The sequence below is a fragment of the Ammospiza caudacuta genome, chromosome Z (assembly GCF_027887145.1).
Source record: "Ammospiza caudacuta isolate bAmmCau1 chromosome Z, bAmmCau1.pri, whole genome shotgun sequence".
In the NCBI taxonomy this organism is placed as follows: Eukaryota; Metazoa; Chordata; class Aves; order Passeriformes; family Passerellidae; genus Ammospiza; species Ammospiza caudacuta.
The window spans coordinates 23,756,443-23,779,786 of record NC_080632.1 but is presented as its reverse complement, the minus strand read 5'-3'; the positions used below and the strand labels follow the sequence as shown (position 1 = coordinate 23,779,786).

The 23,344-nt window shown below is 38.6% G+C and overlaps 2 protein-coding genes across 3 annotated transcripts in view; one reads left to right on the top strand and one right to left on the bottom strand.

Moving 5' to 3' along the window:
- Nucleotides 1-23,344, top strand: part of IDUA (alpha-L-iduronidase) — a 45,314-nt gene that overhangs the window by 1,272 nt on the left and 20,698 nt on the right. For both annotated transcript variants that reach the window (XM_058824521.1, XM_058824520.1), the window contains exon 2: nt 2,103-2,243. In XM_058824521.1, coding sequence (XP_058680504.1) covers nt 2,103-2,243 — 141 coding nt within the window. The remainder of the gene's footprint in view (nt 1-2,102; nt 2,244-23,344) is intronic.
- The window catches only part of SLC26A1 (solute carrier family 26 member 1), a 36,872-nt gene continuing 18,088 nt past the window's right edge, over nt 4,561-23,344 (bottom strand). The window contains exons 2-5 of the mRNA XM_058824519.1: nt 21,321-21,401; nt 18,097-18,176; nt 10,704-11,355; nt 4,561-9,365 (exon numbers count right to left, since the gene is read on the bottom strand). Coding sequence (XP_058680502.1) covers nt 7,845-9,365; nt 10,704-11,324 — 2,142 coding nt within the window. The 5' untranslated portion in view covers nt 11,325-11,355; nt 18,097-18,176; nt 21,321-21,401 and the 3' untranslated portion in view covers nt 4,561-7,844. The remainder of the gene's footprint in view (nt 9,366-10,703; nt 11,356-18,096; nt 18,177-21,320; nt 21,402-23,344) is intronic.

The window sequence follows — 23,344 nt, the reverse complement described above, 5'->3', positions numbered from 1 at the left end:
TTTTTTTTTAGGAAACATTAATGAAAATCTGCCTTTAAAATAGTATGTTTAGCCCATTTAAACTGCAGCCTGTTAAAACACTCATGGTTTTAATTGTGTGAAAAACTTTGGAAAGCTGCAAACATGAAAGACATGTGAAGGAAAGACAGAGTACCAGTAGCAGTGGCAGAGGCTATCCATGGGTCAGCAGTTACTCTTTTATAATATCTGGCCAACGCTAGTATTTCTGCAAATCCCTTGAAAGCTCATGCAGTGGCACAAGTGAGTTCCAGCTGCTAAAGCTTCTTTTCTGGGCGAGTGCCCAGCTGTGGATCAACAGCTGAGAAAACCTGGGAGTAAGGCTCGAAGTTCTTTTAGATGGGTACTTTGCACTCAGAACAGGAAAGGACAGATGCTGAAAGCACCACTAACAGAACTCACCATTCTGCCAGCTTTCTTTTGTATCCCATCACAGTTTCTGCAAAATTTCTCTCTTACGGGGTGTGAATTTCAGAATGTTTATTCAACACGGACTAAGCAAAAATAATTGTCTTTGCCACTATTGATTGGAAGCCAGTTTGAATTTCAGAGTAGTAGTAAAGCATTCCATCAGAATCTGATAGTTAATGTTGTCCGTGTTTACTGGAACAATTAAAAAGATCCAAATGGCTGATACATTTTTAGTAAGAATGGAACTGGTAATTTCTCAGTATCACTTGTGTGACTTCAAACTATCTTATGGAGATGGTTTTTAAGTGCCTTTTATGCTGGTGAGACTGCAGAGAGGGGCTCACGTATACTGGCTGATTTGTAATAAGCATTATAAATGGATGTGGTTTGTGTAAAGACTTGAACTTACCTGAAAGTTTGCAGGAGATGGGTTGATAGATCGGCAGTATCTCTGTTGTGTCAAGTTCTTGTCCAGGTGGGGTCAGGTGTTTCTTCCTTTGTACACAAACAGTTAGGCAGTAGGAGATTGATTCAGCAGAGCCCTTGGTGGCAGGATGATTATATGGATGGGTACAGAGTAGGCAGGGATGACTTAAATGACTCTTCCCAGCAGAGTTACAGTCAGCACAAGTCTGGTAAATATCATGGGAGACAGACTACAACAGGCAAGGTGTAGACTACAACAGTTTTTGACTTAAACAGTTCGTATATAGTGTGTAGTTAGAGCACAGGTCATCTCTTGCTGCATTGTGAAGACACATGGATGTATTTTACCAAGCCTGAGGGAAAGTGTTGTTTTATCCTTCTTGTCATAAAAATGCTTTATCATTCAGAATGTGCACAGTATGAGGAGGCTTGATGAAAGTCCCTAAGAATGCCCAGACCTAGTTAGCCATGCAGCATTCTGAGTTGCTGATTTGTGAAGGGTGGGATTGAGATCTCCATCTTGCAGTATTTATCTGTGGAGATTGGAATAACAGATATTTGCCACAGTGTAATGTTAATTTCAGTGGAATAAATAGATATCAAAGTCAAGTTGATATGATTGTTGCTGTATAGCCCTGAGCCTGTTAAACTGCTTGCAGAATCAAACATAGAAGCCTCAAACTGCACACTCCTGCGCTTTCTAATGCTTAAGGGTTAGCTGAACATGGCTGAAGAATATGAAGGCTGTGAGCATCTAATTCTGCTTCAAAGAAGTGTAGTAGCATCCACAGCAGAGAAAGAATTGATGTCATTGCATGGGCTTCATCAAGAAGATCAAGCCCATATTTTTCGTGTATCAGACATCAGCCTGTCTGACTTCCACTGTAAAGCCTTAAAGACAGTGAGCTCCTTTATGGTTAGTTCCTCAGAGACAAGGCAACTGTTACTGTATGGTTTCCTCTGGCCATGTTGCCTGAGATCACTGTCTGTGCAGCCGTGACTGCTGGTGGTTTTCCTTTCAGCATGGCGCTGAGATGCACCCAGGTTGTATTCTTTGCCAAACAATGTGTATAGCCAGTTGGCCCCAAATAACCTGCAACTCCGTTTTGGTTTCGTCTCATGTTAAGCAGTGCTCCTCATGCCATGTAGGAACATGGAGGTGGTGTAGGAATGTAGCATAGGAATCTTTGCATGCCCAGTGGAGCTGCTATTTAATATTTCAATGTGTTTCTTTTCTTTTTCTGAAGCCCTCCTTTACCTCACAGCCGTGCTGACCTGTTTGACCTGAGCAACGACCAAGAGCTGAACCTTGCCTACATTTCCTCTGTTCCACATGGTGGCATTGAACAAGTTCGGATCCACTGGTTACTGGAATTAGTTGCTCTTAGGTAAGTATACACCTTAAGTCAAAGTCTAGGAAAATGTGACACATTAAAGGGTCCAACAGGCACTCACTTTGATGTTTATCTTAGCCAAATTGCAAGCTGGGCATATCTTTGCTTCTGTGGAAGTCAGCTAAGTTCCAACAGATGGGAATAATTCTGGAATTTTAAGAAACGAAGAAAGATACAGTTTGTAGAAAACTTGAGAAGTTGAGGGATTAGAAAGATGGTTTACTTTTTAGTCCTTTAATATAGGAAGTGTGATACAGTTAAAAAGTCCAGCAAAGGTTGATACAAGCCTAACTTACTGAGAGGTCCAGATGAAAGCTGCCACTAACCCTTCTGCCTATTTTAGAAGTTACTTTTTGCCTCCTGAAGCCATGTGTGCACTGCATTAATTGACAGGTAGTGAGAATTAAAACAGGCTGGATTTGGGTAATACCAGTTAATACCCTGTCCAAAATGCCATTTTATATACAAAATGGCATTTTTAGTTTTAGGGAAGTATATGTCAGACTTTAGAAGAACACTTAGAATTCATTTCAAGTCCCTTTTAACTCAGCTTGAGCAAATTCCTATCAAGATGCCTAGTGAGAACAGCCAAATAGCCAGATGCCTAGAGCAGGAGCAATTGGTCTATGAAGAAAGACAAACCATAAAAACCCCATGAAAAATTGTAATAGCTCTTAAAAGTTCTGCCTGGCCCAGACTCTTGCTGAGCTGAGCACATTTACAGTCCACATTATTGTTGCATCTACTGTCCCAGACACAGAAGAATGGGAATTTACTGCTTTGGGGAAGCAACAGGGAAGGAGAGCTCAGATGCTGAAAATGGCATGTGAGCAGAGGAGTAGGGAGTTTCAAAGTGTGCATTAGGAGCAGAATTTTTCTTTCTCAATATTAGAGTGTGCTTGTGTATGTCTGCTTTTTATGAAGGTGGTCATAAGTCCTGCACAAAGGTAAGCATTGCATCAGTACCCCAGAGTGGCCTCTGTTTTTTAATTAATCGGTGAACATAGTGGGTAACAGGGCTCCTCGCTCTCTTCTTTCCCTCTTGAAGTTTCCACAAAACACCTTTTCCTGTGTGTGTCTCCCTCTCTTACTGGACTGTGGAATATGTACAATATGTACTCTTGGAGTGAGCCAGTGTAAAGGACAACCATCCCTGCTCACTGCTTAAGGAGTCCCTGTCTTAGAGATTTCTCCTGGGAGGTGGATTGAGTCTTTCAGGTTTCTGTAACCAATTCACGTAAGAAAAATCAATGAATACCTTTGGAAAGAAAGTAGCCACATCTGCACTTGGAGCTCAGAATCCCTTCTGGCAGGCTGTCTTAGCTATGCCATTGTGTTAAATTGGGTGTTCCACATGACTGAGGGAGAGGAATGCATCTGTCATGGATTCTGCTCAGCCTTTGTGGGGACTGAACCACTGAGCCTTTTAAAAAAAGTAGAATACAATCCTTGACACAATTGAAATTCTAGGACTGTGGAAACATAGCAATCAATCAAGAAGTCTCCAAAAAGGCTTTAGTGTCTCAAAGGTAGGATTCTACCCTACCAGCATCAGTCTTTAGCCCACCTTTGACATGTAGAATCTAGAAACTGCTACTGTTTAGAGCCAAGCTAAAACGTCTCATTTTACAGAAAAATGTTCATTTGTCAAGGACAAGAAGACATGTAAGTTGTGGGAGGACAACCAGTGGACTAAATGTCAGTACTTTTGGAGGGGGAAGGGGCTTAGAGCCTGTGACAAACATTGGGACTCAAAAAACCAACAGGAGCAGAAATGCAATTCTGAGCAGAGAAGTTCAGTGCTGATGCCTAATTTTGTGCATGTGTAAATCTTTTCCTGAGCCAGTGATTTCCAGAAGGGTGGATAGAGGCTTTGAATGCAACCATCTGAGTGCAGAATTGTCTTATGTCATGGGGTTGATGAGTAGAGAACACTCCTTGGAAAGTAGATGGGAACTTGACTGAAGAAGAGCCCTTAGGAAAAACAGAGGGCCTCTGTGGAACTCTAGCAGATAGAGACTTTGCTTTTCTTCACAGCTGCCATCATCTGTAAAAAAGGTGCCATAAATGTTTCTGCCAAGGAATAGATGTACTTAAATAAAAGACTGCCACCTTCCCCTTCTCACTTCCGTAATGGTCTTTCTCATTATGTTTTTTACTCCCCCAATACCAAGTGCATCCCTTTATTTTAATTTTTTCTAGTACAGCAAACTCTCCCTCTTCATATTTGTCTTTATTGGGAGTCAGCCCATTGTTTTGTCACTTGTGAAAGAGTACTACAAGGCAAACTGTTTTCAAATAACTCCTAGTTTTATTTTCCAGCCGGTAGCACACATTTGTCTCTTGGTCTTGGTCTTGTGACACAGGAATATTCATGATTGTGGGGAAATCCAGGATGTCTTTGATGGACTGGACAGTTCCCAGGTTGTTGGTTACCAGTGCCAGTAAATAGAGTTATTTTGACACATTCTGGCCATGCTTCACTAGTCAACAAGACAGGACACTTTGAGCTGAAGACTCTGTCTCTTTGCCCAGTTCCAAGGGACACACACACAGTCCACAATAAGAATCCATTTTTATGTAGCAGTACTACAGTCTGTTGGATACATGATATGTAGTAAATCACAAGGCATCACAGTGAACAAAAATACAGTCAACCTACATGAAGCATATAACATTTCTTAAAAGGTATATAACGGTTTTTATTTCAATATTAGTATTAACCTAGTTGGAATTACCAGCCTATCCCCAGCTCCTCTCCAAGACATGATAGCTAATTTCTGGTAAATTAGGAGAGAAGAGAATCAGTAGTTTTTGTTAATTTTCAATCTTCATATCTTTAATCTTAGTATAACTCAGTATAGCAAACATAGATGTACCAGAAAAAGGCTTGCTTTTTTTAGTTACCTTTTACATACTCCTTAGAAATAATTCACAGTCTGCCAGAATCCCTACAACATAGCACTGAAGCTGTTTCCATGTTTTGTTTGTCCAACACAGTTGATTGTGAGCCAGCTCTGCCAGTAAAACCAGAACAGGAAATTGTTCTTACAGTTTCTTCTGACCAATAGTTTCTTTCTTCATATATAAATTCTAAAGTTTACCTGTCCTCTTATGTGTAGTGAAGTTTCTTTACTTATGTATCCTTTGGTACCAACTTAAATGTGAAAAAGAGACTTCCCACTCTTACTTTCTTATCCTCTTCATTATTCTTCAGAGACTCTTGCAAGGTTACACCTTCCACTGGAATTTCTTTTTCTTTTTTTTTTTTCATCTTTTAAAATGAGGTTAATCTAGAGTTAAGGGTATATTTGCATTTTTTTTGTGTGTTCTATGTTGGTAGCTGGATCCAGAGAGCTAGAAAAAGTGTAGATTGGTAGGATGTTTTATTTGAATTCCAATGACAGCTTGTTTTAGTGCAGTGTCCTATGAATGTCTATATTGATACTGTCTGGTAGTAATTCTTATCAACCCATTTGCCCTTTAAGGTCCAAACAGGACCTTAAAAGAGGTATTCCCCGATCAAAGAATGGTTACAAACAAGAGCAGGTACTAAGCAGTTTTTTGTCCTTGGGCCCTGCTCACTTCCTTTTAGAACAGAAAGAAGCTAATCATACCAAGTCAGCTATTTAAATAATAGTGTGGATTGTTTTGTGACAGGAAAATATTGCTAATGGTCAATCCTTTAATCTCATGTCAGATGTTTCTGTCAGGTTTTGCAGCTTTAGCAGTACTAACAGTGTGCAGCTGATAGGCTTCCTACACAATGAGTGTGTGAAAAAGCCAGCATTGACTAACTTGATACTGTGCTAGTCATAGTCCCTGTGAAGATATTTTTGGTCTTTTGGAACTGCACTGCTTTTCCTCTAAGAAAATACTTGTTTCTGAGGGCCAGACAGGCTCTGGAGCACCTAGAGAACCTCAGTTTCACTGTTCTTTCATTCAGTGACCTAAACAATTGAAATAAGTCATATGATGTGTTGACTTGACTTTTTTTTAAATGGGATGGCAAAGAAATGGCTTCTGTATATATGGAACCTATTTCTAGAGTCTGTTAGTTTTGAGAGGCACAGCTGTGATAGAATTTCCTTCCATGCTTGGTGGTGTGTGAAGCTGACATGAAAAAGGAGAGAGAGTGAGCACAGCTGTCTTACCTCTTGTGCAGGTAATTATAAACTTGAGTATGAAACAGAATATTCTGCCCGTGCCATGAGCCAGAACACTGCATACTGTCTTACAATCAAAATCCAAAACTATTCTTATTTTTGAAGAGAGAGCATACATATACAACAATACAACTGATGACTAAAGCATAACGAACAACAGTTAATGCAAATTATTATAGAAAGTAATCAGCCTCAGAAAACATGATCTAGTAGACCTCAAATCAAAGATTAATATGATAGGAAAAAAAACACCAAGCAAACAAAACCCCCACAATGTCTGTAGTATGTACAAACAGTGGTGAAAGTTTTTCAACATAGAGGGATACACAAGTTACAAAGCATTGCTCCGTTTACTTGACCCATGTATGTTACTTGTAATACTTCATTAGCATTGCATCAGAGACCAGCCAGGCAGTTCTGACTGATCCATCAATCCCCTTCAAGAAAACTCACAGATTTACCTTCCCACCCTACCCTTATTTTCTCCTGTTTTTCTTTGAACCCAGGCAGGCATTTGTAGGAAGATAGGGATGTGCTGCATCACAGCTCTGAGGTTTTATGTTTGATGGTCCTTTTGTGTCCCTGAATTATAGTTGCATCTGCCCACCAGAGGCAACTTATTTTACAGGATGGTACAACTAGCTGGGTAGCTGCCAGTTAAAGCCATTCATTTTTCTTAACTCTGTTTATCCTTTTACTAGTTAGAAATTTGCACATTGGAGTCATATTCCAGCATGATTAGGGGTATCACAGCCTTCAGTAACTAATTATGACAGATTTAATCCAATAGAACAGATGACTTCTGTAACTCCAAAGCCAGCAGTTTTTGAAAATGGTCATTTTGAGAGGAACCTGTGATGGATCATAGTTTCTTCTCCTGTGGCAGATTATGCTGTTAAGTGTGTGTGATCAAGGAGGAGACATATTCTACATTCCACAATATTTTATGCATTTTATTTTTATGCAAACAGTGGGGACTTGTCTAGGAGTACACCTGGAGTGACTGGAAGGAGTAGGGCCTTGCAAGTCACTGTTTAAAGAATGATGTATCCAGAATGCTGTATTGATTGCTTTTTGATGGAAGTGTCTTTGCCTTCTTAACACAAACTGGCCATTTAATCACTGGGAGAACAGCACTGGGTAGGCCTTCCACCACAGCAGTCCCCTGACATCCATGTTGGGTCACAAAGGATCATGGTAAAATGCAAGTCAATCTCAAACAGCCATTGCCTGGATTTTAAAGTGAAGGTGGTGGTCTAACCTTTCCATGCTTGTCCTGGACTGCGTCCCCAGTGGCTGCCCTTTGTAGCATATGACATAAAGTGGAACTCTTTGGGGGGAATGGCTTTACACAGCCAACTGTGTGTCCAATAGTTGCAAACTACCCCTCTCTGTCACTTTGTGGCGAATCATCAAGGAGGACACAGGGTTAAACTGGGCAGTCTGCTGGAAGCTTTTGGTCTTTTGCAAACAGTACAGCATTATGTATACTGTAGAACAGCATTTCCTGCATGCATCCAAAATCCTTTCCGAAGTAACCCCCTCTTTTCAGAGAGTCTATCACTGAGGGATTGCAGCAAGCCAGAAGAACAGAAATGTTTAAATTCTTGTAGTCTTTCAGGATTTCCTTCAAAGTATTAACTCCAGTGGTGTCCAAAAATGAGATGGAAGAGCAATCAACAACGAGGGCTTGGAAATCAATTTGCTTAGGAACTAGTTGCAAAGTGGTTTCTCCAATGCCCAGTCCATTAGCAGTTTTGTGATTTCCCTTTTTCAGATGCTGTTTTTCCTTCTTCTCATATTTCTTTCTTCGTGCAGCTTCTAGGTTAGGATCTAAATTGGTCAATCTGTACAGGGATTTTAGGAAGTAGTTTCTATTTGCATAGTAAAGTGGGGCCTCGAAGCGAAATATTTTGACCTTTGGAACAGGAGAGAGATTTTCATATTCTAAGTCATCCTCATAAAAGCTTGTGTCTTGAATCTGACCAAGCAGGGCTGTCCGTGGCCGCTGGGTCCGAACAATGATGCATAACATGGAGAAAACAATGCCAACCAACAGCCCTATTTCTGTGCTGACCAAGGCAGAGGCAGACATGGTAACTACCCAAACAAGTGTGTCCACCTTATTCACACAGTATCTTGCTGGCACATCTCGAAACTTCCTCAGGGCTCCCCGAAGGCTCACAATGATAATACAAGCCAGGACACACTTCTGCAAGGAGTAGAAGAGAGGTGCCAGAAAGAGCAGCACCAGCAAAACCACCATTGCACTAATTACTCCAGAGATTTGAGTTTGGCAGCCTGTAGATGTTTTGACAAGTGTTTTTGCCAAAGCTGCACTGGTTGCAAAAGAGTGGAAGAAGGAAGGAATGATGTTGCAGAACCCCACAGCGAACATTTCCTGATTGGCTCGGATGGTGTAAGCATATTTCTTTGCAAACATTTCGGAAAGGGATACAGTGAAGACAAAGCTGACTATGGCAAGAGGCAAAGCATCTAGAGCAACTCTGAGCATTAAGTTGAACTCTGGTACCTTTGGAGGGATAAATCCTGTTGGAATAGCTCCAGAAACACTGGATGCATACACTTCATTTAACTTACCATAGTGTGACACCAGTGTTGCCACAACAATAACTACCAGCTCCGTGGGAAGAGGAAATTTCAGTTTATGCTTATACCGATCTCCAATTTCCTTAGCAGTGACCAGCACCACAATACAAATGGCACTTGTTATGACATCACAAATGTTGGCCTGAGAAATGTTCCGGAAAATGTTAATCCAGGTAATAACCAGCATCCCGTGCCCTTGGCTGCGTGGAATTTTTATTCCAATAAGATACTTCACTTGAGCTGTTAAAATGGTTAAGGAAGCACCAGTTGCAAAGCCATCTAGTACGGATTCAGATAGGTACATAGATACGAAACCTAGACGGAAGATCCCCATTAGAACCTGAGGAAACAGAATAAGAAGAAAAAACAAACCATGAGCTGTAACCATTGCTGCAAATAATTAGGTACAGATGGGGGAGAGCTAGCTGGAGGCCAATAGTATTTGGCTATTTCATTCTTGAAAGAGGAATTACCCTTTTTTGTTTCCAGTCTGCTTTTAAAATGTGATTCCTTTTACTGTTGTGGAATGCTGCAAACACAAGAGATGAATGAGGAGTTTGAGACAGGCTGGTCAATCAAGCATTTGTCTGAAATAATTCCACTGAAGTGGCTTGCCTGATTTTTATTCCCCATGCAAAAGAACAGTGGGTCCAAAATACTTCTGTTATACCAAAGTCAATTTTCCTTTTTTCTGTCTTAAAGCAAATAAAGTTAACATGTATGGCCTTTTCCTTGTAAAAAAACCTTGATGATTGACAACAAATCAGATCCCTACTTTAGCTTTTTCATTAAACAGCTTTTAATTTTAGCCCTGTGGACAGAAGGGAACATGGAGTGCAGATGGCCCTTGTTGCATGCCTAAGATCAAAAGTGTCAGAACAGATCACCAACTCCACGATTCTGTCCTTAACTAGTTGATTCTTCTTAGATGATTTTGGAAAGTACAACTTCACAAGGGCATTTTTTTGTTCATATATGTGACCTGAAATTTCTTACTACAACCAGAAGATAGCTGGTTCTTTCTGCAATCATATATATACACAGATACATACATACACACACAGAGTTAATTGTGAAGTATGTTCATGATGCTTCCTTCTGTGCTCTCTTGATATCCTTGTTGACAAGTGTCAAGGAGTCCTGCACAGCCATTGTCTGAAAATTGGGTTAGTCAGTGTATTTCTCCTCTTGTTCTTACTTTGAATTATCTTTTGGGCACCAGTTTGGCGTAACACAGCACGCTCTACCAAAAAACTGAGCTGCTCATTCTGAACCTGCAGAAGTAGTTTAATAGAGGTATACACCTCTATTAAAATATCTAGGGAAAAAGTGATTTCTTCATTTTTAAGTACGCAGCTCTCTGGGAATTTCCTATATCTGTACTGGGCCTCACTGTCTCACGAAAGCAACAGGGCCAAGAAGCAGAAGAGTATCAAAACAATGTTGATGGTCTTCCAGAAGACTCTTGTTTTACCTGTGTTTACTAGCAACTAAGAAAACTGCCTCCCTTATGCTGTCTCTGAGTTGCCTACCATTAGGCTTCTTGGAGAAAACAGCCCAAGGTACATTTGAATGAACTGATGATGTATCTCATTGAAAGACAGTCAAGCCAAAGCTTAGGTCATGAAAAAACTTTAGGAAATTCATACCTTGCCTCTGGGTGTCAGCAACCACTTACCTGATACACTCCAGCCATGAATGTCAAGGCTGTAGCAATGCCAATAGCGTAGCAGTCTTTCCCACACTCGGCATTTATCCCCGCAATGGTAAGGTTGAAGGCAGTTGTGTTGGACAGATTATCATTCTGCAGAGAGCCGTCACCTGAGGCTGGTGGGGCATCATCATTCAAGTCAAACCCAGCCAAGAGAAGTTCTCGGTCCACAACTTGTCCCACCATTAAGCTTATCAAGCTGAAAATGCCAACAGAGACGTGACGGGATGTGCCCATTAAGAAGTAGATGATGTTGGCAAAGAAAGATGTGTAAAGGCTATAAATGGGCTTCAGACCTGCCAGCAGTGAGTATGCAATTGCTTGAGGCACCAAAATTATCCCAATCACTAACCCAGACATAATATCCCCCCAAATGTACTCTTTGCATCGGTACTTGGGAAGCCATCGCAAAACAGGAAAGAAGTCCATAAGAAAGTTCTTCAGCTTCTGTGGTGTGCAGGAGCAGCTCTTTCTCAGCTTAGCTACCATGATTGCTTTCCTGTTAATTTTGACACGAGTCTTTCTTTCCATGAGAAAGCAGGATGAGGTGTTGTTTTCCATTCTGGTAGCCTCAGGTGGTCTTTCCATTTTCCCAGTGCTTACTTCATCTAATGTGTTCCTGCAAAGTGAAGAAAACCTCTGTAAGGTTGCAATTTGTGAAAGTTTTTTTAACACAGTCACTTAACACTAAAAGTTTGTCCCCGATTTTGCTTTTAAGGAGGTATCATCCCAAAAAAACCACTCTCACAGGGCTCCAGTGACACATAAGGCTAAGAAATAAATCTGCCCTTTCTTCCACACATTAAGGAGTACTTTGAATTGAATCCAGTTTGTTCTAATAAAGAAAAATGGGGTTGAATAAGCCATTTTTTGTTATGACAAAGATTTCTATCATCTGTTCTAAATGTTCTATCATAAAGGTCTTTGTGACCAGAAGTGGGACTTGATGGTGTGAAATAAATGTGTGCTAGTGAGGTGGGTCATAGTGTTTCTCTACAGTGAGTACATCTTGTAATCATTGATTAGTAGCTCTCATGGGGTATGATCTGTCACTGCAGTTGTCGTCGGTGCAGAAGAGAAAAACATTCTTGGTAGGACCTGTAAAACAAAGTTTTCTGGAGAGCAGGGCAGCCGTTTAGTCTAACACCAAAGATATGTACATAAACAATTGACAGACTCTTTGTGGCTGCTACATAACATTAACTTGTTGCATTGTAGATTGTTTCGATGTGCAGCTTCTGGTAATAAATGCCTCCTCACAAATACCATCACATTGGTAAATACAGACTAAGCACCATGACATTACCACATTGGAAGAGTGCTACATGTTATTATTTTCAGGTTTAAACCCATAGTTACCCAACTTTAGTAACTTTGCCAGTAATGAGATACAACAAATAATTATGTGTACAGCAGAACACAGCAGTGTTACCTATGGTTCTCCTGATTGTTTTCTAGTATGTGATGGCTGGAATGATTTGTATTCCCCTGATGGAGGGTTTTGCTGTCTCTTGCCTCCATGGACACAACTGTTTTCACCAATCTTGACTTCTGCATTTTTACTCAATTGTCAAATTAAATTGAAATTAGCTTAGTGCATTGATAAGTAATTTTGGGGTGGGTGGGAACATGGCTAAGAGGCAAAACATGCAAGTGTCCTAACTTACATAGCTAGAAAAATGAAATAGGAACACACAGATGGAAAATGTTAAACAGGCTATGCCAAGTGGCAAATCTTTTCTGGTTAGCAGTAGAGAGAAAGAAGAGACTTCCATGTGAGGATGCCCATGTAAGAGTAGTGGGAAATAAAGAGTGCCTCGTACTGATCTAGATGAAGATAGTATGTCCCAATACAACAGTATGCAGAACTTTGAGGAAAGCAGACCTCTAGGCTCAGCCTCTCCCAGTGTCATTAACAGCCAGGATCTCTGCATCAGAGCTATTTGGTGCCAGAAGTGACATTACCATAGTGTCAAATCTTGTCTTCACTTACAAGTGAAAGCTGTTTCTTTCCTCTTTTACTGTTTGGAGACAGACTCTGTACCCGTCAGTTTTATAAAACTTGAAGTAAACTTACTGGCACAGTATTCTGTTGGTAGATTTTAGTGGTTTAAACAATTAATACATAGTTTAGATGCTACTGACAGAATTCTCAGTAAATTTAATGGGATTTTTTGCTGTTAACAAGAACATTATTATTTGTTGATGTTAGGTAATAGCCTGTTAAGGTGTAGAATTCTGAATTTAGAAAAAGCATTAACGAGTCTAACTGGAAACATAATAGCAAAAGAACAGATTAGCAATAGCCTGTAAGCCTTTGTCTGGAGCAGTCCAAACTGAGAGTGGCTTATTAAAAAGTCTTTTGTCTATCCTGCTTAGAAATAGTTTTCAAGATTTTAATAATTATGTTTTGCCATCAGATTGAAAATAATAAGATTATTATATATCTGTAACTAGAGCAGAAATTTTAAACAAGTTCCCAGGTATTATGATACAGCATAGAGATAAATGATGCAGCATGATTTCCAAGGCTATGCAAAGTTTAACCACAATTCAAACAGGATCTTCAGGTATTATAGATAATTTATAACTTGGTAAAAGGCAGAGTAGAGATTCTTGCTAGAAATGTGTGGACTGATTGTCCAAGTTGAAAAGAACCTGCATAGCAGTCTAAACGTATGTTTAAAAATTAGTAGAGTTTTATCCATCCCAATTACATAAACCTATTTTAGCTCCCATTGTATACATTTCTTTGTAAGTTTATTTCCATCATAAGGGAACACTAATTACAATTTAATATAATTATTTATAAAGATCTGTGTCCATTCTTTATCAATGCTAAGTTTTATTTTAGACCCTAATGTACTGCACAGTTATGCTAGCCAAGATCTGCTTGGACAGGAAAATAGGTTGGATCTAGTCTTTGTTAGAATGCAAAGGTGACAGAAAAGATAAATGAAGTTGCACCACCAGGTGAAGTACTTCAGAGCATATGAATAAAGTTTACCAAATACAGAATGCTAGCAAGTGTAATAAAGATGCTGATTTTTAAAAGGCAAAATCCCAATACTTCCTTCCAGTCTTACCTAAATTAGTTTGGAGAATGACACGCTTGTGCATCAGGACAGCAAGTCCTTATTTAAATGCCACTCACTTCTTACAGCCAAGTGAATTCAGCCAGCCAGGAAATAAGTATTGTGCCCTTGATTGACATACTTAAAAGCTAGTGGGCAGTTCCATATCCAATGAGTGCTTTTTATAGGCTACATAAAAAAGATTGCATCAGCTTCTGTACACTAGGCTCGTATATTTAATTGCATAGTTGCTGTCTGCCTTTCTCTAATCTCATACAATTTACCTGGAAGTAATGTGATATTTACGAAAAAGCCCCATTACAATTCAAAGGTGTGTATTGTTTGAGCAGCTTCCTGAGGGATAGTAGTGATTTTTATTACATAAGATGATTTCAACACAATTTCTTTGGAAATCTATTAAGAGATCATGTGTTTGAATGATAGTTTACTAATATATATATATTAACTTTACTGCTGTACTGGATAATCGGAATAATAGCTTTTTGTAAAAAACAACCAAGCCTCCCCCACCTGCAAAAAAAAAAAAAAAAAGAGGTAGTACAGTAAACTATGTATCTTCTGTTTTCAAGCTGACAGTAAGTAATTTTCTTCATTTTTTTTTCTGAAAATAAAGGCTTCCTTCCTGTAAGTAACTGTTTATTCTGTTATATATGCTTTCAGATTCCATCTCAAATGGATGCAGTAGCTGTTAAGCAGTCAGCTCTCAACCTAGATTGGTATCCAGAAACGGTTAATGTTTAAAGTTTCCTTGTTGCTTTTAGAATGCAGTAAAGCCACACCAAATAAGGTCAGGGGCATTGTTATCAGCAACCCATTTTTCAGCTGTGTAATCCAGTAATTGTCAGGCTATGATACCTATAACTCATTGCTTCATCTGAAGGAAGTGTGATTCCACCACAGATGGGTGCTATACCCTGTACACTTATGCAGCCTAGCAGAGCTTGCAGCTTCCAATGTTCTGGCCCTCTCCAAAGACAGAATGGAGAAGGGGAGATCTGTCTGCTGTTGTGCACATCAGCAGACTCCAGCCTTCTGATTCTGGCACTGAGATCCAATACCATTCTTCCAAAGTGGTAACTTGAGCAGTGTGCAGGAGCCCTAGGGGGGCAGTAAGTGGATTCCTTTACTGGTTCACCAAATGACCCATTTTCATCGTAGTCCGCACTAAGAAATGGAAACCCGGTATTCCTCCCTTCCTTCCTCCAGAGCTCCACAGAACATAATGTTTGCATTTTATTCAAGTCATGATTTGCTGGAAAAGCCAATCTTAACAGGGTTGCACAGATGAAGCAGCACGTAGCATGAAACATGTTAGTTCCTTGCGCTTGACTTCGGTGTTGGAACAGCTGTTTAAACAAGTGAAAGTTGACTTGTGTGCACATTCATGTATATGTGCAACATTCATATAATTACAACAGAAAGTAGTCTTGGTCATTTTTAATTGTACTTTATGTTTGGAATCCTCACAGTGAAGTTTTTTCAAGTTTCCCTTGACCATATGAGCAAAAAGCAATTGAACAGAGCCTTTTCTGACCCACTCATTCTTTCAGGTTTTAACCTGACTCAATGCATTGACTCAATTTATTTTGTGAAAAATAAAAACAAGAGAAAGAACCATTTAAGCCAAACAAACTGCTAACTTTCCAACTGGCCTTAGTCCTACCTTTCTTCCTGTCTTTTCATCATGCTTGTGACCTGACAAAATCTCTCTGCAGGGGAAGAAACAATTGTCACAGTATGTTCATGTGGGATTTCTATTTGCAGCTTCTTTGGCAGGCAGTTTCTCCTGCTACATGTATAACCATTCTAAACGGATAAGTTGTTCTTTGTGAAACAGTACAACCCCTAAAAACTTAATTATTTTGCATCCTTTTGCCTCCCCATCCTGGGAGGCAAAAAATCTGAAGCTGTATCTCTGTAAAGCTAGGAAGGAGTAGCGACGGTGAGCCTGTCTCCCTATGCTGAGATGCTTTAAATGCTTTATTTGGAACAGAAGCCAGATGGTATCACAGCTCTATATTATAATTGCTCACTTGCTGAAATAGTGATTTCAAGTGTAAGTTAGGATAGAGCCATTTAAGGAGTTTAGCCAAGTGATGTTTGTTGTTTTCTCCATGTTTGAACTATGAAAAATCCACTGAAAACTAATGTGGTTAGGGTGGGTTTTGTATTTATTTGTTGCGTAACTCACTGAAAAACATGAGAGACATCAGTCTAGTTAAACATTTGATTGGAAACACGGGTGTTAAGTTGTTAATGTTCGTCTTTCATATCAGAAATATTTTCTGTCTCATAGAAACCTTTCTTGGCTCTAGTGGCTATGATTGCATTACTGTTCTGGTTTTGAGCAATGACATGATATTGAAAAAGCTCCTTGGTTATGCTCATTTATGGTGCATAGATTTAATGTACAGGGGTGTGTTATTCTTGCAAACTGGATTTTTTTTCAGAGGACGGCACCTAGAAACTATGCCCCAGTGCACTTTGACACTTTATGGTGGCATAAAAACCTAAGCCAGCAATTGGTGCTTTGGACATACTTGACATACTTAAACAGATGTGAGGAATACATTTAGTTTGTGAGAACTGACTAGTCTGAAATAAAGTCCCCTGAGCTGCATATAATGGAAGACAATACTGCTTTAGCACCTATTGCTTTGATTTATTAATGTTTTGTTTTACAGGGTTGCTTAGATAGGTCAACATAACCTTAAAGTTTTAGAAGTCATCAGGTACTAAAACAGAACAAGTGAGAGGAATGTTTCTCTCTGTCTTACATTAGCTATTATATTTTCATCTTTAGAACTAAGATGTACTTGGAAGCAGACTTAAGCAAATTTAAGGTGCCAGCAGTGAAAAATAAATTTATTTATACTCTGACCCAGCAAGCTGTCAGACTACAGGCACAGAACATGGCAATGCCTTGTAGGAAAATCATATGAAACTTGTTAGGTTTAGTTAGTTTTTTCACTATATAGGGGAAAAATGTTACTGCTTCAAAGCATTTTGTCTTGAGTTTCAATATTACACTAATTTAAACGTGAAAGAGGAAATAGCATTCCAGTTTAGTGGTCTTTACAAGTCAGGAAAGCCAGATCATGTCCTCTACAAATTAAACTGCTATACTAAGGGGAGGTTTATTCTGAGAGTCTTTCAGATTTGTGTATTTCTAAATAAAATCTCCAATTCACAATTTCTGTTTTCAACTGTAAATTGATTTAGGACTTTTCAGGCAAGTTAGGTTCTTTGTTAAATGTCTGCATTGACCAGCAGCTGTGATTCAAGTCTTGTTTTCCCAAGAATTCTCAGTTCCATATCCCAGTGAGTAAGGTGGCAGCTGCTGACAGGTAACAATCCCAGAGCTCATGAGAAGGCTGCAGTGGAACTCATGCAGTTGGCCAGCACCTGTTGTTATGGCTGGCCCATCAAGATCATCTCTGGGAATAATCATTCATGCAGATACATGGTCAAGTAGTTTCACTTGTTCTGCAGAGACACTTTTTGTGCAAGAATTCCAGAAATTGCTGATCTAACTATTGACATGCTCTTGAAGGCAAGACAGCATTTTTCTTCTGGAATGACCACTAAAAAGGCATTTCCTGTGGATTCAAAAAACATTCCTAAAAATCAGATTTCTTACTTTTGGGAAAGTAGCTCTTTCAAAGTCAAAGTCTGTTATTTAAAATAAAAGAAGTCTTTCAAGATAGCTTTTCAAGACCCTGGTCATCATTCATGAAGTTAAATACTAAGCTCTGTGTTCTGCCCTGTGGTTTTGCTGTATATTGTTTAGCTGTACTAAGCTGTCACAGAGAAAACCAAATTGATAGTCCATTCTCATGGTTTTTCCTGTTGTTTTTGGTGGCATCTTGTGTTTACTACAGGCAATAAGCACATTATTTTGGAAACACTTATTGTACTGAAGCACTAAGAAAATGCTCTCAGTTTCAATATCAATGTACTACTTTGAGAAACAAAGATAAGCCTAGTATATGCCATTTTCTTAAATAGAAATAACAACTAACCAAATGGTTGAACTCTTGAATGAGGGTTGCAGGAAAGATAATTGCTGTGCCATTTACAGCTTACTATATGATTTACAAACTTTTGTCCAGTGTCTACCTTATAAGCAATATTAATAATAAACAAAACAAAATCCAACAGCACAAGCAAAGTAAGTGAAAAGAGGCAGTTTTTCATCTTTGAAAACAGGCAAAGAACCAATTAACGTGAATTCAGAGGCACTGGAAGGGAGACAAATCTCTTACCTGGATAACTTTATGACGGGAATGTACCAGCTCTGTTTTTGCGCGTTGGAATGAATGGAAGTCTTCAGCCAGATATCTCTCTATTTGCATAAAGGATAATTATTAGCTAAATATTCCTCAGGGTAGGAATGGGTATTTATGGAATCTTGAGCTTGGTGTTTGGTAGTGTGTTGTCACTTGTATCACTTTGTAAAGCTGGATATATATGTATCCCTAGCTGAGGATTTGAGTTTAAATAATGCATAAGATTATTAATTAACTAGCACTGATCCAAAAATTGTGCTGAGTTCAAGCTAGCGCATCTCTGACCTTTGAAGCTGCTTCCCTTCTGAGATTTAATCTGGTTTATGTATCCTCATGTAGCATTAGCTTTTGATTTTACATGTTCAAGGTATATGAATAGAACTTCTGTCTTGATTGAGATTTGTGTCCTTTGTAGGCTGGAGTAGATCCTGTTCTGCTCAATGCATAGGATGGGAGAACTGGAGGTCAGAGTTCTTTTTTTACATGTCAGCACATTCAGATCACAATACTTTTTGCTTCTGTGTAAACCAAAGACTTCATAATGTAGGCAGAGCAGAAGGACAAAGATAGACTTCATTCTTGTGAGGTATATAAATGACCAAGTTCCCTGTCAGTTATCTTAAATCTTTGTATAAGTACAGGCCTATCCAAGTGATAAATAAACATCCATCTCCCCCCCTTGACAAAGGTGATAGGTAATGTTTAATGGTTACTAGCAGTGCAGATTAACAGGTTGGGCACAAGGCCATGACCTGAAGGGACTGTATTCAGCTGGCCTACAAGCTGAGGGAAGAGCAGATGTGTCTATTTCTCAGCCAAGGAAGAACATGAGCTGGCATGCAGTAAGTATCTGAGATAGAAGTTGAAAGGTCACAAAAAGACTGTGTTGTTGGCACTCAATCATGACTAGAGAGGGCTGAGTTTCAACATTGTCTTTTATCCCTGTGCAAAAAGTTGCTTGCTGCTCTTTAGAAGTAAGAAGGAAACATAAAAATTATGTAAATGAAAAGTCAAAACTTTGGCAAGGGAGGAGTAGAAATAGAACTTCTGTGATGTTAAACTGGTCATGGATTCTTAAAATTACTGGCTACTATCAGGAGCTTAGACTTGGTGATAGTAGTTGTGGTGTTCTAAATCCAAAATTTTAAGAAGGTAATTTCACTCTTAGCAAAATTGTGTTGCTTGCTTCTTTGTTATGGAAGGTCTTGTCAACCACTCCTATCATTTTCCCCTTTGCTAAAGTACTTCCTAGAAAAAAAGGGATGCAGTAGTACACTTTATCTGCATAACAAATTTTGCACACTGGTCACAAAGAGAGTGTGGTTCTTTGGTTTTGTGCTCTACAGAATAGAAGATTTCACTGCGTCTATTAATTCAATTTTAGCCTTGAGGTATTTCTTCATTAAAAATAAAGTGACTTAAACTAAAGTCTCTCATATTCATCCTTTCATCCATTTTATTATCTAATTCTTAGAACCAAGAGTTATCTTGGTTCTAGTGATCTCCTAAAACACGTGTGCCATCTGCTTCAGTACCTAAGTAAACTTTTTCTCCTTTTCAACTCCTGTCCAATATTTAGAATCTCTGTTACTTCTGGTATTTGCAGTCTTGGAATTCAGAATAATTGGGGTTTGCCCATTTCACAATTTTTTTGACAGAGACCCGTCTGCATTTCTCTCCAACAGCACTTTTCCCAATATCAGGCTCCTAAGAGAAAAGAGGATATTATTCTATCATTATCACTTGACCCCTTCCATATAAAGTTGGCTATGACTTTGTTTTGCCTCAAGCTAGCCTAAAAATAGCTCTTTTTGAAATATAAAAGAAAGAAACTTCAAATAATAATTCTGAACATTTTTTTTTGGTATAGCACAGTGCCAGTGAGGCTAAATGTATTTGGACAGGACAGTTCCACATGAGAAAAAACTGACAAAATGAAGCAATCTCTCATTCTGTCTGTAGAAATTTTGAAAATTATAGTTTTGACAGAACAGTGTTTTATAATGAACAATTTTGCCTACCATACAAAAGTACTGACAGCAGAATGTTCATTAATGGATTATGGAGATGAGAGTTCATACTCCATTACATGAAGTCAATTATCAGGGTTTCAGTCCAGGAATAATTCTGAGTGAGCTGCTCCTGGCATCCTGGTTCAATTCTACTGACACTAACACTGAGTTCTAAAAGTGCTGTCTTTCCTTGTGAGCTGCTGAGTAGTGAAACAGTGGTAACTGTGGTAACAGTGGCAAAAACAGCCAAAAGAGGTACTACAGTGAGACACGTATCGCCAAGTATAGAGACTACACTAGAAAAGAATAATGATCACTGAGCATTAATTTTGAGGTGATTTTTGTTTGTGTGACTTACTATTTATCTTTATGAACAGATGCACAGTTCAATTGGTTTAAAAACGGTAAAGGGTTAAAAGCAGAATTGAACAAAAGTATTTATGAAATAAATGATGGAAAAACAAAATATATTTGACATTTTGGACACATTTACTTGAGGATTATCAGATGATCTCAGAAAAATTCATGACATTGCTATGTACAATTCATATCTAGTAACCTAACGGTTAAAAAAATTAATGCTAAATGAGTCACATATGGACAGTTAATCTCAGAATCATAGTTAAAAGTGTTTGTTTACTGGGTCACGGTCAATAATATAAAATCTTCAAAAGTACATAGTCCAAATGTAATAGCCATGTTTTCCTTCTGTGCAAGTGTTGGAAGTTCAGAAATTCAGTGAATGAAAAAAACTATTAAGCCTAATGCCTGCATTGTTTAAAATGCTCTCAAGCCTCAATTACTCTGTAATTTACCTTTATATCATAGCAAGCCGGTGATGTGCCTAAAACCTACACGTTTGGTTGCCTTTTAATAGGAAAGATGGGCACACTGAAAGTAAGCATCCAGTCACTTCCAATCCACGATGCACTGCACTCTACATTCCTTCTCTAGCTGTGGCAAGTGCCTGGTGCAGCTGAAAATGGTGTATATATGCGGAGAGTTGTGCTATTGATTTTTTTGTAATGAAAACATCTGTAGTTCCTGTTGTACAGTTTCCAGGAGAAACTGAGATCTGCCAGATTCAATGCAGATTTGTATATTCAGAATTGAGGAAGTCTGTCATTCAGTATGCAGGCCCCTTTCTATTTCCCACTACAAACACACAGCAAATGGATTAGCACTTACCAAAGGCACAAAGCAGCTGCAGTAGTTCCACAACCGTTCTTATCAGCACCCAGTAGCCCCGTACCTCAGGATCACAGCTTTCTGTAAGAATAGATTAGAAATTGTATGATGATATAGTGCAGGCCTTTCCAATTGGGTATTGTTGTCATAGTGCTTGCAGTGAGATAATATAAATAAACACTAGCACTTGAAAAATCTTTGTCCTGTAGAGTGTAATCACAGATAAAAGATAAACTTTAAGTCATTACATTACAGAAGCTAGTAACCTCTGACTTCTTACTCATCTCTGCTATTCTGCTGTAATACAGCTGGTTACACTGTGTGGAGTTCAAATAGAATTGCAGTCCTGATAAAGCTTTTTACAGTCTTTTTAACTGGGGTTTTCAGGAGTTTTATATACGAACTTCAATTGGACGAAAAAATACTTTTAATGTGTTAAATGAGATTACGAAGTATGTGGAACTGTCCTTACACTTAGTGCTTAGTTGTCAATGGTCACTAATCGAGATTTGTCCTTTGAAAAAGCATTTTTATTGAAATAAATCATGATGGGGGACTATCTTGTCTATATATAGGAGGAATTTACATACATCAGCTGACATTGAGTGTAAAATGTCTGGGCTTTCCTGCCTTCTAAGAAAAACTCCTGTTGTTTCATCCCCAGATAGCCAGAACTGTAGCACTAGAGCCTGCCTATTGATGAAGATGAATGTTACTACTAATATTTGTATATCATAGATGCAGATTTAATGTAGCAAGGATTGTCTGGACTTTTGAAGCTTGTTCACCCATTCCTTGAAATTGTATGTAATCTTAACTGGATATTGAAAACCAATTTCTGGGTTCAAAGAAAACAGATGATTTATTACTTCATTGTGAAGTAAATTTTCATGTTTCATAAACACAGAATGTAATGCATCTTTATATTGAAAGGGGAGATATTTTTTGTATTAGTGGAAGTTTTTCAGGATGGGGAGGAATGGAGGAAAAAGGGTAATACATTAACGTGAAGATCATAGAATGTAAGACCTATCCATACTGTATTTAATAATACACCCCTAATCTAAATTGTAATGCCAAATCCAGGTTCAAAATAGAGTTGTCAGATCTGTAGAGCCTTAGAGACTTTTAAGTGTGTATCTCATATAAAACTATCTATAAATGCAACTAGCTAGTTTTACCTCCTTAATTGTAAGAGGTTTAATATATTCAGGAATGAGGAACAGCCACTGGCATGCCATTTAAAAAGCTGCACTCTCCAGATTGTCTTACAGTGGTTGTTTGTCAGTTCTGAAGTACTCAGAAACCACTCATCACAAAAATTCTTCAGGATTAAGAACGAGACATGGAAGGCATATTCATTGTGCCTTTTCACCATCAGAAGTTATTAAACACTAGTAAGTTAAAAAATAAACTTGGTATCACATTGCAAACAAGTGATGTATTCTAGTTAGATATAAAGTGGCCCATGGGAAATCAAGGATTGATAGAGAAAGACATGCCTGAAACTACATCTGATAAGCAAAATAGATCCAGCAGCTGCGGGACTTCATCAGACACTATGTGCTGTCTGTATTTTAGATTGTAAAAGAAGTACATCAGCTGAGAAATCTAGCTGCAAATCTTCGCACCTTCAGTATTTACCTCCATGTTTTTCTTTTCTTAGACTGTTTGTTTGTCCATTTATGTGCTCCTTGGTACACATCTTGACAAGTGGAAAAAAGTTTTCAGAATGGAAAATGCTAAAATATTGGGTAAAAGTAGTACATTGTGCATTAATGCAAAATTTCAGGTCCAATTACAGTATGTACATGACCAAGCAAAGTGCTTGCAAGAGCACACTAAGTAAAACACTACTGAATTTGGTTCTTGTTGCATATTTGGCAGCAGGGAGGGCAATAATTCCCTCTCAATGTTATGATTTACACAACAGTAAATGAGCTATTTTCCATGATATAATTAAAGTCACATACTTTTGGACTGTATTTTCTTGTCCAGCTAGCAGGCAAAATAATAGATGGAGC